The 17152-nt window shown below is 48.4% G+C and overlaps 1 protein-coding gene across 1 annotated transcript in view; it reads right to left on the bottom strand.

The window, feature by feature from the left end:
- The window catches only part of LRRC28 (leucine rich repeat containing 28), a 105249-nt gene that overhangs the window by 7942 nt on the left and 80155 nt on the right, over window positions 1-17152 (bottom strand). The window contains exons 4-5 of the mRNA XM_030192723.1: window positions 16604-16779; window positions 11965-12124 (exon numbers count right to left, since the gene is read on the bottom strand). Of these exons, the coding sequence (XP_030048583.1) occupies window positions 11965-12124; window positions 16604-16779 (336 nt within the window). The remainder of the gene's footprint in view (window positions 1-11964; window positions 12125-16603; window positions 16780-17152) is intronic.

Raw genomic sequence — 17152 nt, 5'->3', positions numbered from 1 at the left:
CCACTCCTTCTTAGCACTATAGCGAGAAAAGATTGCATATGGAATGTTAGAAACGTTCCCGCTTACAGTGACTGATCAGGCAGGCGGGAATTTGATCATGAACGTTTCTTGCTTACTTTACCGACATTGAAGTTGCACGATATGATGAGGTGAGGAACCCGTTCAGCCAGTCCGCTGTAGAAGGTTCCACTGAACTGGACCTAACTGCTCAAGAACAGTTGACAGATCTAAGTATGGATTGCATATTGTTGCTCAAATTCAACAAACTAGACTTGGACAAATTTTGGCTTTTCTGGCCTCACTCAAATCAAGACCAAATTCAGATCTGAACTTCAGTCACTGGAACACGATTTAAGAGTGTGTTCGTCTAATATTCCTCCACGAATAAAGTACATAAGTATTGCCATACTGGGAAAGACCAAAGGTCCATCGAGCCCAGCATCCTGTTTCCAACAGTGGCCAATCCAGGTAACAAATACCTGGCAAGATCCCAAAAAAGTACAAAACATTTTATACTGCTTATCCCAGAAATAGTGGATTTCCCCAAGTCCATTTAATAACGGTCTATGGACTTTTCCTTTAGGAAGCCGTCCAAACCTTTTTTAAACTCCGCTAAGCTAACCGCCTTTAGCACATTCTCTGGCAATGAATCCCAGAGTTTAATTACACGTTGAGTGAAGAAACATTTTCTCTGATTCGTTTTAAATTTACTACATTGTAGCTTCATCGCATGCCCCCTAGTCCTAGTATTTTTGGAAAGCGTGAAGAGTTGATCGGTGCCTCCAAGCAGGGTCACATTTCACATTGAAAACAATGCACTTGGAAAATAACATTTAGAACTTCTCTAAAATAGTTTCATTTTTGTCTCGTCTAACTATAAAAATATGATTATATTATCATAGAATTTGACTACAGTCAATGTATGTAATGTAAATTGTAAAATGCTTTAATTATTTAAGGTTAAATACATGACAGTGAAGCATTAATATCACAGATATGCCGCAACTGAAATTTGCATTTCCAAGTGTGCCGCAGTCTTAAAAAAAGTTTGAGAACTACCGACTTAGTTTATTACATAAAAATGTACTTCTTGATCTCTGTATACAAAAAAGGCAGCCTCGGAGTCTTGTGATATTCTAGAAATTAGTGATGACATGCCACTAAGCTTTTAAAATAAAGTTTCAGACAATTTTCTGATTTCTACTTTTCATTTTCTCACCCTGATATGTACTGTGCACTTACAAAAGTGTGAATGATTCAGTCTGATCAAGTCTTCACAGGCTCTGCTGATTCCAGGGCATGGTATCAGCTGCTCTTTCTATGTAGAGCATGGCCAACTAATGAACCTTCCTGACACCTCCTTCATTCAGACCTAAACAATCTAAATAAAGGCCTCATGAACACAGACACAACTTCCATGTCTTAGCTATTTCACACCTTGCTGCAGTAATACGTTCTGCCATTAGCTGTCGGATACATTTACTTATCCCCTGTGGCTTGAGATCAAGCAAACACACTTTAGGTCTCTAAGAAATGGCATCTCAACGCCTCTAAAAATGCAATGCCTGCTCCCTAGAGAATAACTGAATTTCAGTTTCAGTGCCAAAACCAGCCTGGCATTCCAATTCAACTATATTTCATTTTCAGCTGAAACTAAATCTCCATCCCCACTCCCCTCCAACCAAAAGTGCCACCCACACACTGCACCTCCATTACCAAAAGCGATGCCCTCCCCAGGACTACCTTAGAAGCCATGGTGGACTAGTGGCCTAACTGAGGCAGAACAATTCCCAGTCTTAGAAACGCTCCTGCCCCTGCCGTCTCAACCATCAAAATGGCTGCCGTGACCTTCCGCTCCCACCACACCTAAGCCCTCCTCAGGACTACCTTAGAAGCCATGGTGGACTAGTGGCCTAACTGAGGCAGAACAATTCCCAGTCTTAGAAACGCTCCTGCCCCTGCCGTCTCAACCATCAAAATGGCTGCCGTGACCTTCGGCTCCTACAACACCTAAGCCCTCCCCAGGACTACCCTTAGAAGCCATGGTGGACTAGTGGCCTAACTGAGCCAGAACAATTCCAAGTCTTAGAAACGCTCCTGCCCCTGCCGTCTCAACCATCAAAATGGCTGCCGTGACCTTCCGCTCCCACCACACCTAAGCCCTCCCCAGGACTACCTTAGAAGCCATGGTGGACTAGTGGCCTAACTGAGCCAGAACAATTCCAAGTCTTAGAAATGCTCCTGCCCCTGCCGTCTCAACCATCAAAATGGCTGCCGTGACCTTCCGCTCCCACCACACCTAAGCCCTCCCCAGGACTACCTTAGAAGCCATGGTGGACTAGTGGCCTAACTGAGCCAGAACAATTCCAAGTCTTAGAAACGCTCCTGCCCCTGCCGTCTCAACCATCAAAATGGCTGCCGTGACCTTCGGCTCCTACAACACCTAAGCCCTCCCCAGGACTACCCTTAGAAGCCCTGCCGTCTCAACCATAAAAATGGCTGCCTTGACCTTCATTGGCAATCTCGTGAGCCATTTTGATTTCAGAGACAGAATGGGTATGAGCAACTGGGAATTGCCCCTGCCCAGCTTAGGTCACTACGGATGATCTGGGAAATTATAGACTGGTAAGCCTAACGTCAGGGCCTGGCAAAATAGTGGAAACTATTACAAAGAATAAAATTACAGAACACATAGAGAAACATGGTTTAATGTGACAGAGTCAGCATGGGTTCAGCCAAGGAAGGTTTTGCCTCACCAATTTGCTTCATTTCTTTGAAGACATGAATAAACATGTGGATAAAGGTGAGCCGGTTGATGTAGTGTATCTAGATTTTCAGAAAGCTTTTGATAAAGTTCCTCATGAGAGTCATGGGATAGGAGGCAAGGTCAGTTTGCGGATTAATACCTTTCAAATATTTGAACGTCTGTATCATATCACCCCTGTTTCTCCTTTCCTCCAGAGTATACATGTTCAGGTCATCAAGTCTCTCCTCATACGTCTTGTAACGCAAATCCCTTACCATTCTCATAGCTTTTCTTTGCACCGCTTCAATTCTTTTTACATTCTTAGCAAGATACGGCCTCCAAAACTGAACACAATACTCTAGGTGGGGTCTCACCAACGATTTATACAGGGGCATCAACACCCTCTTTCTTCTGCTGGTCACACCTCTCTCTATACAGCCTAGTAACCTTCTAGCTACGGCCACTGCCTTGTCACACTGTTTCATCGCCTTCAGATCCTCAGATACTATCACCCCAAGATCCCTCTCCCCGCCATACACTTATGTTTGAGTGATGCTGACGACAATATTTTGATCTTTTAGAAAACAAGAAAACATGCTGGCCACAACTAGCAAAATTTGTATGAGGGATCCTGTACATTCCTGCTACCAGCACAACTTCTAAGAAGACAAGTTGCTTGTTTTGATTATTGTTTTCTATTTGTGATTTATGAACAACAGTTGCACAGCATATTGTTCCTTTTTAAGTAAAATATTTACATATAAAATCGTAAGTGTTTGAGGCTTCTGCAGATGAGGACAGAGCCCATGAGGATGGGTCAGGGACAGAACTTTGGGCGCTCTTTCAAGACCTGTTTTGTAAGGAATACCCTACTGATGCTACTCAATAGACTCTACATTATATTGCCTCAAAGGACCATTTTATTCCTTATTATTTTGTACCTTATTTATTTATTGCATTTGTATCCCACATTATCCCACCCATTTGCAGGCTCAATGTGGCTTACATAGTTTTGTTATGACATTGTCATTCTAGAAAGCGAATGCTACATACCTGTAGAAGGTATTCTCCGAGGACAGCAGGCTGATTGTTCTCACTGATGGGTGACGTCCACGGCAGCCCCTCCAATCGGAAACTTCACTAGCAAAGGCCTTTGCTAGTCCTCGCGCGCTCATGCGCACCGCGCATGCGCGGCCGTCTTCCCGCCCGAACCGGCTCGTGTTCGTCAGTCCCATAAGTAGCAAACAAAGCAAGGGAAGACACAACTCCAAAGGGGAGGCGGGCGGGTTTGTGAGAACAATCAGCCTGCTGTCCTCGGAGAATACCTTCTACAGGTATGTAGCATTCGCTTTCTCCGAGGACAAGCAGGCTGCTTGTTCTCACTGATGGGGTATCCCTAGCCCCCAGGCTCACTCAAAACAACAACCATGGTCAATTGGGCCTCGCAACGGCGAGGACATAACTGAGATTGACCTAAAACATTTATCAACTAACTGAGAGTGCAACCTGGAACAGAACAAACAGGGCCTTCGGGGGGTGGAGTTGGATCCTAAAGCCCGAACAGGTTCTGAAGAACTGACTGCCCGAACCGACTGTCGCGTCGGGTATCGTGCTGCAGGCAGTAATGAGATGTGAATGTGTGGACAGATGACCACGTCGCAGCTTTGCAAATTTCTTCAATAGAGGCTGACTTCAAGTGGGCTACCGACGCTGCCATGGCTCTAACATTATGAGCCGTGACATGACCCTCAAGAGCCAGCCCAGCCTGGGCGTAAGTGAAGGAAATGCAATCTGCTAGCCAATTGGATATGGTGCGTTTCCCCACAGCCACTCCCCTCCTATTGGGATCAAAAGAAACAAACAATTGGGCGGACTGTCTGTTGGGCTGTGTCCGCTCCAGGTAGAAGGCCAATGCTCTCTTGCAGTCCAATGTGTGCAGCTGACGTTCAGCAGGGCAGGAATGAGGACGGGGAAAGAATGTTGGCAAGACAATTGACTGGTTCAGATGGAACTCCGACACAACCTTTGGCAAGAACTTAGGGTGAGTGCGGAGGACTACTCTGTTATGATGAAATTTGGTGTAAGGGGCCTGGGCTACCAGGGCCTGAAGCTCACTGACTCTATGAGCTGAAGTAACTGCCACCAAGAAAATGACCTTCCAGGTCAAGTACTTCAGATGGCAGGAATTCAGTGGCTCAAAAGGAGGTTTCATCAGCTGGGTGAGAACGACATTGAGATCCCATGACACTGTCGGAGGCTTGACAGGGGGCTTTGACAAAAGCAAACCTCTCATGAAGCGAACAACTAAAGGCTGTCCTGAGATCGGCTTACCTTCCACACGGTAATGGTATGCACTAATCGCACTAAGGTCAACCCTTACCGAGCTGGTCTTGAGACCAGACTCAGACAAGTGCAGAAGGTACTCAAGCAGGGTCTGTGTAGGACAAGAGCGAGGATCTAGGGCCTTGCTGTCACACCAGACGGCAAACCTCCTCCACAGAAAGAAGTAACTCCTCTTAGTGGAATCTTTCCTGGAAGCAAGCAAGATGCGGGAGACACCCTCTGACAGACCCAAAGAGGCAAAGTCTACGCTCTCAACATCCAGGCCGTGAGAGCCAGGGACCGGAGGTTGGGATGCAGAAGCGCCCCTTCGTCCTGCGTGATGAGGGTCGGAAAACACTCCAATCTCCACGGTTCTTCGGAGGACAACTCCAGAAGAAGAGGGAACCAGATCTGACGCGGCCAAAAAGGAGCAATCAGAATCATGGTGCCTCGGTCTTGCCTGAGTTTCAACAAAGTCTTCCCCACCAGAGGTATGGGAGGATAAGCATACAGCAGGCCCTCCCCCCAGTCCAGGAGGAAGGCATCCGATGACAGTCTGCCGTGGGCCTGAAGCCTGGAACAGAACTGACGGACTTTGTGGTTGGCTCGAGATGCGAAGAGATCTACCAAGGGGGTGCCCCACACCTGGAAGATCTGTCGCACTACACGGGAATTGAGCGACCATTCGTGAGGTTGCATAATCCTACTCAACCTGTCGGCCAGACTGTTGTTTACGCCTGCCAGATATGTGGCTTGGAGCACCATGCCGTGACGGCGAGCCCAGAGCCACATGCTGACGGCTTCCTGACACAGGGGGCGAGATCCGGTGCCCCCCTGCTTGTTGACGTAGTACATGGCAACCTGGTTGTCTGTCTGAATTTGGACAATTTGGTGGGACAGCCGATCTCTGAAAGCCTTCAGAGCATTCCAGATAGCTCGCAACTCCAGAAGACTGATCTGCAGATCGCGTTCCTGGAGGGACCAGCTTCCTTGGGTGTGAAGCCCATCGACATGAGCTCCCCATCCCAGGAGAGACGCATCCGTGGTCAGCACTTTTTGTGGCTGAGGAATTTGGAAAGGACGTCCCAGAGTCAAATTGGACCAAATCGTCCACCAATACAGGGATTTGAGAAAACTCGTGGACAGGTGGATCACGTCTTCTAGATCCCCAGCAGCCTGAAACCACTGGGAAGCTAGGGTCCATTGAGCAGATCTCATGTGAAGGCGGGCCATGGGAGTCACATGGACTGTGGAGGCCATGTGGCCCAGCAATCTCAACATCTGCCGAGCTGTGATCTGCTGTGACGCTCGCACCCGCGAGACGAGGGACAACAAGTTGTTGGCTCTCGCCTCTGGGAGATAGGCGCGAGCCATCCGAGAATCCAGCAGAGCTCCTATGAATTCGAGTTTCTGCACTGGGAGAAGATGGGACTTTGGATAATTTATCACAAACCCCAGTAGCTCCAGAAGGCGAATAGTCATCTGCATGGACTGCAGGGCTCCTGCCTCGGATGTGTTCTTCACCAGCCAATCGTCGAGATATGGGAACACGTGCACTCCCAGCCTGCGAAGTGCCGCTGCTACTACAGCCAAGCACTTTGTGAACACTCTGGGCGCAGAGGCGAGCCCAAAGGGTAGCACACAGTACTGGAAGTGACGTGTGCCCAGCTGAAATCGCAGATACTGCCTGTGAGCTGGCAGTATCGGGATGTGCGTGTAGGCGTCCTTCAAGTCCAGAGAGCATAGCCAATCGTTTTCCTGAATCATGGGAAGAAGGGTGCCCAGGGAAAGCATCCTGAACTTTTCTTTGACCAGATACTTGTTCAGGGCCCTTAGGTCTAGGATGGGACGCATCCCCCCTGTTTTCTTTTCCACAAGGAAGTACCTGGAATAGAATCCCAGCCCTTCTTGCCCGGATGGCACGGGCTCGACCGCATTGGCGCTGAGAAGGGCGGAGAGTTCCTCTGCAAGTACCTGCTTGTGCTGGAAGCTGTAAGACTGAGCTCCCGGTGGACAATTTGGAGGTTTTGAGGCCAAATTGAGGGTGTATCCTTGCCGGACTATTTGGAGAACCCACTGATCGGAGGTTATGAGAGGCCACCTTTGGTGAAAAGCTTTCAACCTCCCTCCTACTGGCAGGTCGCCCGGCACTGACACTTGGATGTCGGCTATGCTCTGCTGGAGCCAGTCAAAAGCTCGTCCCTTGCTTTTGCTGGGGAGCACGCTGCTGACGAGAGCGAGCGCGCTGGGGCTTAGCCTGGGCCGCAGGCTGTCGAGAAGGAGGATTGTACCTACGCTTGCCAGAAGAGTAGGGAACAGTCTTCCTTCCCCCGAAAAATCTTCTACCTGTAGAGGTAGATGCTGAAGGCTGCCGGCGGGAGAACTTGTCGAATGCGGTGTCCCGCTGGTGGAGCTGCTCTACCACCTGTTCGACTTTCTCTCCAAAAATATTATCCGCACGGCAAGGCGAGTCCGCAATCCGCTGCTGGATTCTATTCTCCAGGTCGGAGGCACGCAGCCATGAGAGTCTGCGCATCACCACACCTTGAGCAGCGGCCCTGGACGCAACATCAAAGGTGTCATACACCCCTCTGGCCAGGAATTTTCTGCACGCCTTCAGCTGCCTGACCACCTCCTGAAAAGGCTTGGCTTGCTCAGGGGGGAGCGCATCCACCAAGCCCGCCAACTGCCGCACATTGTTCCGCATGTGGATGCTCGTGTAGAGCTGGTAAGACTGAATTTTGGCCACGAGCATAGAAGAATGGTAGGCCTTCCTCCCAAAGGAGTCTAAGGTTCTAGAGTCCTTGCCCGGGGGCGCCGAAGCATGCTCCCTAGAACTCTTAGCCTTCTTTAGGGCCAAATCCACAACTCCAGAGTCATGAGGCAACTGTGTGCGCATCAGCTCTAGGTCCCCATGGATCCGGTACTGGGACTCGATCTTCTTGGGAATGTGGGGATTAGTTAGAGGCTTGGTCCAGTTCACCAGCAATGTCTTTTTTAGGACATGGTGCATGGGTACAGTGGACGCTTCCTTAGGTGGAGAAGGATAGTCCAGGAGCTCAAACATTTCAGCCCTGGGCTCGTCCTCCACAACCACCGGGAAGGGGATGGCCGTAGACATCTCCCGGACAAAGGAAGCGAAAGACAGACTCTCGGGGGGAGAAAGCTGTCTCTCAGGAGAGGGAGTGGGATCGGAAGGAAGACCCTCAGACTCCTCGTCAGAGAAATATCTGATGTCTCCTTCGTCTTCCCATGAGGCCTCACCATCGGTGTCAGACACAAGTTCACGGACCTGTGTCTGCAACCGTGCCCGACTCGACTCTGTGGAGCCACGTCCACGAAGGGGGCGTCGAGAGGTAGACTCCCTCGCCCGCATCGGCGAAGCTCCCTCCGCCGACGTAGTCGGGGAGCCCTCCTGGGAGGCGGCGGCACCGACGCCGGAGACCTCACCTTGGGCGATGGACCAGCCAGCGCCACGCTCGACGGTACCGGTGGCGCAAGCACCGCCGGTACCGGAGGGGTAGGGCGCAACAGCTCTCCCAGAATCTCTGGGAGGATGGCCCGGAGGCTCTCGTTCAGAGCGGCTGCAGAGAAAGGCATGGAGGTCGATGCAGGCGTCGACGTCAGAACCTGTTCCGGGCGTGGAGGCTGTTCCGGGCTGTCCAGAGTGGAGCGCATCGACACCTCCTGAACAGAGGGTGAGCGGTCCTCTCGGTGCCGATGCCTACTGGGTGCCGACTCCCTCGGCGACCCAGAGCTCTCGGTGCCGACACAGGAAGGAGACCGATGACGATGCTTCTTCGACTTCTTGGAACGAAGCATGTCACCGGAGCTTCCCGGCACCGACGAGGAGGACGTAGAATCCAGCCGTCGCTTCCTCGGGGCCGAGGCCGAAGGAGGTCGGTCTCGGGGGGGCTGTACCGCAGGAGCCCTCAGGGTAGGGGGGAGACCCACCCGAAGGCTCACCGCCACCAGCAGGGGAATGGACAGCCCTCACCTGCACTCCAGACGAAGCACCACCGTCCGACGACATCAGCAGACGAGGTCCCGGTACCACCGACGTCGACGCAGCTGTCCGATGTCTCAGCGCCGATGCAGAGGGCCGATGCCTCGATGCACTGGCGGCCGAGGATGAAGGTCTGGACGCTGAAGACGTCGATGCACTCGATACCCCCGGTGCCGATGTCGACGAAGAGCCCGAGAACAAAACGTTCCACTGGGCCAATCTCGCTACCTGAGTCCGCTTTTGCAAAAGGGAACACAGACTACAGGCCTGCGGGCGGTGCCCAGCCCCCAAGCACTGAAGACACGACGCGTGCCTATGAGTGAGCGAGATGACCTGGGCGCACTGGGTGCACTTCTTGAAGCCGCTGGGAGACTTCGATGTCATGGGCGGAAAAATCACGCCGGCGAGATCAAAAGTCGAAATGGCGGAAAAGGCACCACAAAAACTAGGGGAAGAAAACTTCGACCAGAGGCCTAAAAGCGGCCTACCCCGACGACGAAAGAAAACTTACCCGATATTTCCAGCGAAAAAGCTGGAAATATCGGGGGAAAAGAGACCGAAGAGTCCCTTTCCTCACACAGAATGTTTTTTTTTTTTTTAACACGAAGAGAACGCGCGAGGTCGACTTTGCGGGGCACGACACGGCGAAAACACGACCGTACCGAGCGCGGACAAAAGAAGACTGACGAACACGAGCCGGTTCGGGCGGGAAGACGGCCGCGCATGCGCGGTGCGCATGAGCGCGCGAGGACTAGCAAAGGCCTTTGCTAGTGAAGTTTCCGATTGGAGGGGCTGCCGTGGACGTCACCCATTAGTGAGAACAAGCAGCCTGCTTGTCCTCGGAGAATATCAGATACAGTTAGTAATGTGTAGAGATTAAGTAGGGAAGAAAGAAGTGATTGGGCGGGTGATAGTAGTGACCCTATTTCTTATTGACTTGTAAGCCACATTGCGCCTGCTTGTGTGGGAAAATGTGGGATACAAATGCTGCAAATAAATAAATAAACTTGTGGGGATGGAGACAGGGCTCGTGTGGACGGGATGGAGACAGGGTCCGCAGGGACAGGGTGGGGACAGAGACAGAACCCACAGGGACTGAGCAGGGACAAATCCCTCCTCTCAGTACCCTTCTCCACCACCGCCAACTCCAGGCTCCGCTCATTCTGCCTCGCCTCACCCTATGCCTGGAATAAACTTCCTGAGCCCTTACGCCAAGCCCCCTCCCTACCCGTCTTCAAATCCTTGCTCAAAGCCCACCTCTTCAATGTTGCTTTCGGCGCCTAACCTTTATACCTTTCAGGAAATCCTGACTGCCCCAATCTGACGACCCCTACTTGACTGTTTGTACATTTGTCCATTAGTTTGTAAGCTCTTTGAGCAGGGACTGTCCTTCTATGTTAAATTGTACAGTGCTGCGTAACCCTAGTAGCGCTTTAGAAACGTCAAATAGTAGTAGTAGTAGGGAGAAACTTTGTCCCCGTGTTATTCTCTACTTTTAACTATGAAAGAAAAAAAAAAGGGGACAATTTGGAAGAAAGGGCCAGGCATTGAGAAGTTACTTATAAAAAACGATAACAAATAATGTCTCTTCCCATTTCTTTTGCAAAACTTGGTGCTGTTTCACTTTAAGCTGCACCTGCTTCTTTTAACTTTTCCCCATAATTTGGTGCCAGGCTCCTGCTTTACTCTCTACAGAGCACTAGATGAAGCAGGAGAGAACAAGAAATGAGCAGCCAGAGATTACGTAGGGAAGAACAAACAGATTATTATGAACGACTGGAACAGTTCGGAACTGAACAGTAAATAGTATTCATGAAGAATGGCTCAAGTTAGGGACAGAAAAATCTGGATTTAATTCCTGGCTGGTGTCTTCTGCTCCCTGGGCTGGCTAGGAATGCTGAGGAGACAGGAAGGGGAGGGAGTTAGTCAATGGTAGCACCTAGTTGCTGGAATTAGGCCTACGATTGCTGGGTTCAGGATAAAAGACTACAGCAGGGCACCCAGCCAAGGACTGTCACTGTAATTACTGGATTAAAGTAAGCAGGGAAGGGGATACTAATTAACTAACTAACTAACTAACTACTTAACATTTCTAAAGCACTACTAGGGTTACGCAGCGCTGTACAATTTAACATGGAAGGACAGTCCCTGCTCAAGGAGCTTACAATCTAAAAGACAGGTGTACAATCTAAAGACAAGTGTGGAGTCGATCTGATAGGGCATACTATATTTCTCGAAAGGTTAGGTGCCGAAAGCAGCATTGAAGAGGTGAGTTTTAAGCAGAGATTTGAAGATGGGTAGGGAGGGGGCTTGGCGTAGGGGTTGAGGAAGATTGTTCCAGGCATAGGGAGAGGCAAGGCAGAATGAGCGGAGCCTGGAGTTGGCAGTGGTGGAGAAGGAAACTGAAAGGAGGGATTTGTCCTGTGAGCGGAGTTTACGGGCGGGGACATAGGGGGAGATGAGGGTAATTGCAAATGGAAGCTTATGGTGCCAGATCCCAGTCCTGGTTCCAACTGAGCTGGACACCAGAAGGAAGGAAACAATCAGGTGTTTAAAAAAAAGGAAAAGGAATGGATGGTATTATTAGAAGACACACTCAATTTTTAAGCAAACTAAATAAAAATGTTTAACATAGAACCTTTTATAATTTTGCTTCAAATTCCACATCCTTCCGATGTACAGTACTTTACCAAAGCAGAAGTTCTGTCAGCGGTAAAATGCCCCCCAAAATTCATGTTACTTGCTCCATACAGCCATACCGTTCCTAATACCTTGAAGCTGATTTTAGAAATAGAAAATATAACCTGAGTGTGAACGCAGTGCACAGAACCCTTAAATTCACACTATTTTCCTTCCTAATGTAAGGTTACAAAACTTAGTGCATTTTTACCCTTGGTGCAGCCCTGCCATTGGCGTCTCTCTCAACGGAAAGAGTTTGGGGTAGACAATGGTAAACATAGGCTGGCTGCAGCGGTGACAGTGCCCCAGCGGGCACAGCAGAAGCTCCAGGAGACTTCTAGGTAATAAAATTGAAGACAAGAAGTTCAAATCTGAAAAAGAAACAAAAACAGGCTTGATATTTCCGTATTTACTGAATATTATTCTTACACACATTAATTAGTAAACTTAAAATGTCTTAGCAAACTATAGTCTCAAGCTGGAAGATCCATCACCCTGGGTCACCAAAAGCCTGCTGAAAAAGGAAAGCCTTCAGGTATCACTTTGAAGGATTTCAGAGATAATTCACTGCGGAGAGAATTCCAAATGGGGGTGGGAAGGAAAAAAATCACGGTATTTCTGGTAGGTTCATAGTGGAAATTTTTAGGGCTAGGAAGAACAAGTCAATGATTGTTAATGGAATGAAGGATTCTTGCAGGGGAATATGGGATAGAAAGACTTGCGAGAATCTGGAAGACTATTCTAAGAGCTCTGCATGTTGCTATCTTGTCGGCAACGCAGTTTTCAACGGGCAATCAGTGGTATTGTTTTAACAATGGGGTGGTATGGTCTAAACGGTGGGCACATTAGAGCGTTTTAATTGCAGCATTCTGAAGAGACTAATTTTTTCATAGAGGAATGAGGCAGGCCAGCATAACCATTACAATAGTCAAGACGAGGCGTAAAACGTGAAAGGAAGAGGGCATGGAAATGGTTATTATCAAAGAGGTGACGTATGGTGTGTAATTGCCTAAACAAAAAAAATGAACTTTTGGATAAGTGGGAAATTTGAGGAAGAAAAGTAAAGAGAGGAGTCCCAAATAATCCCAAGATAACGGAAGCAGGAGACTGGCGTGACTTGTGCTCCAAAGAGGGTAATAGGGGCAGAAGTGGGGTGGGGGGAATCCAGAGAACCAGCAAGCTACTATTTTGTCTACATTGAGCACCAGCTGTGGGCTGATAGCCAATCTGCAACTGAGTCTAGTGATTGATGGGGAGGATGCAGGAAAAACTGGGAAAATCAAAATATCATCTGCATCGAAATATGTTGCTATGCCTAAGGACTGAACAAGGGTAGCCAGAGGACTAAGGAACAAGTTGAATAGCAATGGAGAACATATTGATCCTTGGGGATCGCCACAAGGAAGGGCTTTATGGTCTGAGGACAATGAGCTGGTAGCGACTTTAAATGAACGATTAGATACAACTGAAGAAAACCGGGACAGAACTGTACCGGAGATACCTAGTGAGGAGAGGTGAGAAAGAAGGGAGTAGTAACATAGTAGATGATGGCAGAAAAAGACCTGCACGGTCCATCCAGTCTGCCCAACAAGATAACTCATATGTTCTAATTTTATGTATACCCTACCTTGATTTGTACCTGTGTTCCTCAGGGCACAGACCGTATAAGTCTGCCCAGCACTATCCCCGCCTCCCAACCACCAGCCCCGCCTCCCAACCACCGGCTCTGGCACAGACCGTATAAAGTCTGCCCAGCACTATTCCTGCCTCCCACCACCGGCTCTGGCACAGACTGTATAAGTCTGCCCAGCACTATCCCCGCCTCCCAACCACCAGCCCCGCCTCCCGATCTTGACTAAGGGAGTGGTTAACAAGGCTGAAAGCAGCAGGCAGGTCCAGGGAAACTGCCAGAATATTCTTATGCTAGTCAAGGTGGGAGTGGATGTCACTGAGTAGTGCTGTTGTTACTGTCTCAGTACTAAAGTGTGTCCGAAAAGCCGACTGATGTGGATGAAGAGCAACTACTTTACCTAAGTGGTCAATTGCTGGAAGACATCCTTTTCCAAACTTTTTGATATAAAGGAAAGATTGGAAACTGGACAGTAGCTTGAGGGGACTGAAGTATTAAGATTGGACGTCTTTAAAATGGGGCGAACAAAGTCTTTCTTCCAAGGATCGTGGAAATGGCCAGATGAGAGACTGAGATTAATTATCAACAACAAAGTAGGAAGTAGGCATAATTGGGGTGCTTTACCACCTTAGGGAAGGAGATCAGATGGTCAGTAGGTGGATTTAATAGAGGTCATGACTTCTATTGAGGAAAAATGTGTCTGTAATTGAAAAGACCAAGTAGCAGTACCTAGGAGTGACGAGAAGGCTGTTGCTCCTACGGCATGACCAAAGGCTGGCAGAGGAAGAAAAGGACGAAGTGAAATATTAATTTTATTAATAAAGAAAATCACTAGAGATTCAGCAGAGGGGGAATGACTGTCCATACTAGCAGCATTTGGTTTTAAAGTGTGACGATCTATAGAGTTCCTTACTGGGGTTGGGTGACTTAAGAAGCCTACTTGTAGATTGTAAACTCTTTTGAGCAGGGACTGTCTCTTTGTGTCAGGTGTTCAGCGCTGTGTGCGTCTGGTAGCGCTATACAAATGCTAATAATAATAACAGTCCTTTCTTGTTTTGTTCAACTGAGCATTATAAATATTGGTGCAGTTCTTTTTACTTTGAAAGGGAAACTGAAGACTGATTTTTTTCCCAAAGCCGTTCCGCACAGCAAGGTTGGTGCTTAAGCAGTCTTAGAGAAGGGGTACACACTTTTATAAATATATTCCTTAATGCTGTTCCAAAACCTTTGGTCATCAGTGTTTTAAAAGTGATGTGTAAACCAATAGAGCAGTGGCGTAGGAAGGGGGGGGGGGGGGGGGGGCGATCCGCCCCGGGTGCATGCCGCTGGGGGGTGTCGGCTCCGCGCTGGTGCACTGCCCTCTCTGCCCCGGAACAGGTTACTTCTTGTTCCGGGACAGAGAGAGCAGTGAACCAGCGTGGAGCCAACACCCCCCAGCAACGTGCAGTCGGGGCGGATCGGCCCTCCCACCCGTCCCTCGCTGCAGGTATGCGCTCTGGGGGGGGGGGGGGGGGGGGTGCGCTCCAGCGGGAGGAGGGTGCGCCGTGCTGCACCCGGGGGGAGGGGGGTGCGCAGCGGCAACCTTCCCCGGGTGTCAGCTCCCCTCGCTACGGCTCTGCAACAGAGGAGCTGGGCCAGCTTTTTAACCGAAGGCAACACTTGAGGAGCTGCTTGTTGAATTCATCAGTGAGCAGGCCGCTCTCATTCCCTTCCGGTTAGTTTTGATATACCACCTTTCCTCTGAGAGCATCACGGCGGTTTACAAAGACTAATATAAACATACAACAACAGAGGAAGCAAACAAGGGAAAACAGTGCAAAAATTAAAGGAATTTAATTTAAAACAGAAAAGAATAGAACAGGATGTAGAATCCATGCAGAGAGCCTCAGATTTAAGGAACCAGGCCAGAGGGTTGTCTTCTAACTTGAGAAAATTAGGTCGACTTGGAACCAAGCCAGTTACCTAGATCAGAAATCATGAACTCGAATCGTTACTGGAGTAAGGCTAGAGCTCAGTGCCAAGTCTTCAGACTACTCAAGAAGATGGAATAACACAGCCAGATCTTAGATGTTGAGGAATGCAATTCCATAGAGTAGGGGGCCAGGTAAAGTGAAGTGGTGAGTGGATTCCAAACGCCTTCTGCTTTTTTTTTTTTTTAAACTTTATTTATTGATTTTAAAGCAACATAATATTTATAAAAACATATAACAGCATATAATATGGAACAATGAAGAAAAAAACAAAACAAACAAAAACATACAGGTCAGTGAGCTGATAAAAACAAAACAGAACAGTATGTGCAACATACTTTAGAGAGCTAATTCCCTTCACAAGATACATAGTTGTCTAGCAGCGACCATGCTCTATGGAAAGAGGAGATGCAGCCATTTCCTCATATCGCCTACAAGAACACAGCAGATTCCACCATTTGTGATATGAAACAAGCTGATTATTCTTCCAATGCAATGCAATCAGATGAAGAGCAAGGGAAATCATTAAGTTAAACAGTTTGGCATATTTAGGAAGAAGCCTTTTGCTTTTGACTTCCACTTCAACTGGAACCTAGGCAGTGGCGTTCCTAGGGGGGCTGACACCCGGGGCGGATCGCCTATGCACCCCGCGCCCCCCCCCCCCCCCCCCCCGGCGAAAGAACCCCCCCCCCCCTTCGTTTTCATGCTCCCTCTGCCCCGGAACAGGAAGTAACCTGTTCCGGGGCAAAGGGAGCATGAAAACGAAGCGCCAACAGGCGCGTGACACCCCCCCCCCCAGCAGCGTGCACCCAGGGTGGACCGCCCCCACCCCCCTTGGTACGCCACTGAACCTAGGCAAGAGTTATTTGCTAAAAACAACAACAAAAAAATCCTCAGCCCCACCCAGTGGCCGATACAAAAGGCTATCGTGGGCAGTCTATGCCCAGCCTATCACAAACTTGGTTTGTTAGTGTGCCTTAAAAAATTTAGTGTGTGCTAAACTGCTTTAAGGCACACTAAGCAACTTAGAATGCCTTAATTCGTCAGTAAGTGTATATTAAATCAATTTACAGTGCAATAAACATTCCCTATTAAAATCAATGTAACTCAAAAACATTTCAAAATCAGGAAAACTTGTGAAAAAATAACACTTTTGTACAATTTCATTTTAGAAATACCAAGATCCATCCTTTTACTGGTACTTTCTTCACATTCAGTATGTAAAAACAAAATAAATTCTTCTGAATTACCTTTCATAAACCTGCTCAAAGCATTGTACAGCGTCCTCATGGTTAGCTCTTGCAAAGGCAGGACAGAATCTACTGCAGCTCCTATGGATTTTACCTCAGCTGGGAGAAAGACACTTAATTGTCCAGATGAGAAACAGAGCAGCTTCATCTCGGAAACATGAATAGGAGAGCCACAGCTGGGGGGGAAATAAGGTGTTATAAAACAGTAAGAAAAAAGTCTGTATGAGTAACGAAAAGGAAAAAGGCTACTTCTAATAGAAAACTTAAAACTGGACACCAGTAAGAGGGGCACAAGGAGCTCTGACCACAAATACCACCATCAGGAAATCTTATTGGAAGGTGGGCTTTCCCCCATAAATTTCATACAGTGATCACGTAACCAAGACACTGACCAGCAGGCTATCTGTCTCTCCATGTTCCTGACTGCATAGACTAGATTTTTTTGTTAATAAATTGTTTTATTGAAAACCACAGAGAAAGCAACAAATTTCCTTTTTACATCAATTTCAGCACACAATAAGCAATTAACTCTATTTCTATTACTATTCA

The sequence above is a fragment of the Microcaecilia unicolor genome, chromosome 1 (assembly GCF_901765095.1).
Source record: "Microcaecilia unicolor chromosome 1, aMicUni1.1, whole genome shotgun sequence".
Classification (NCBI taxonomy): Eukaryota; Metazoa; Chordata; class Amphibia; order Gymnophiona; family Siphonopidae; genus Microcaecilia; species Microcaecilia unicolor.
This window is presented reverse-complemented; position numbering and strand designations above follow the sequence as displayed.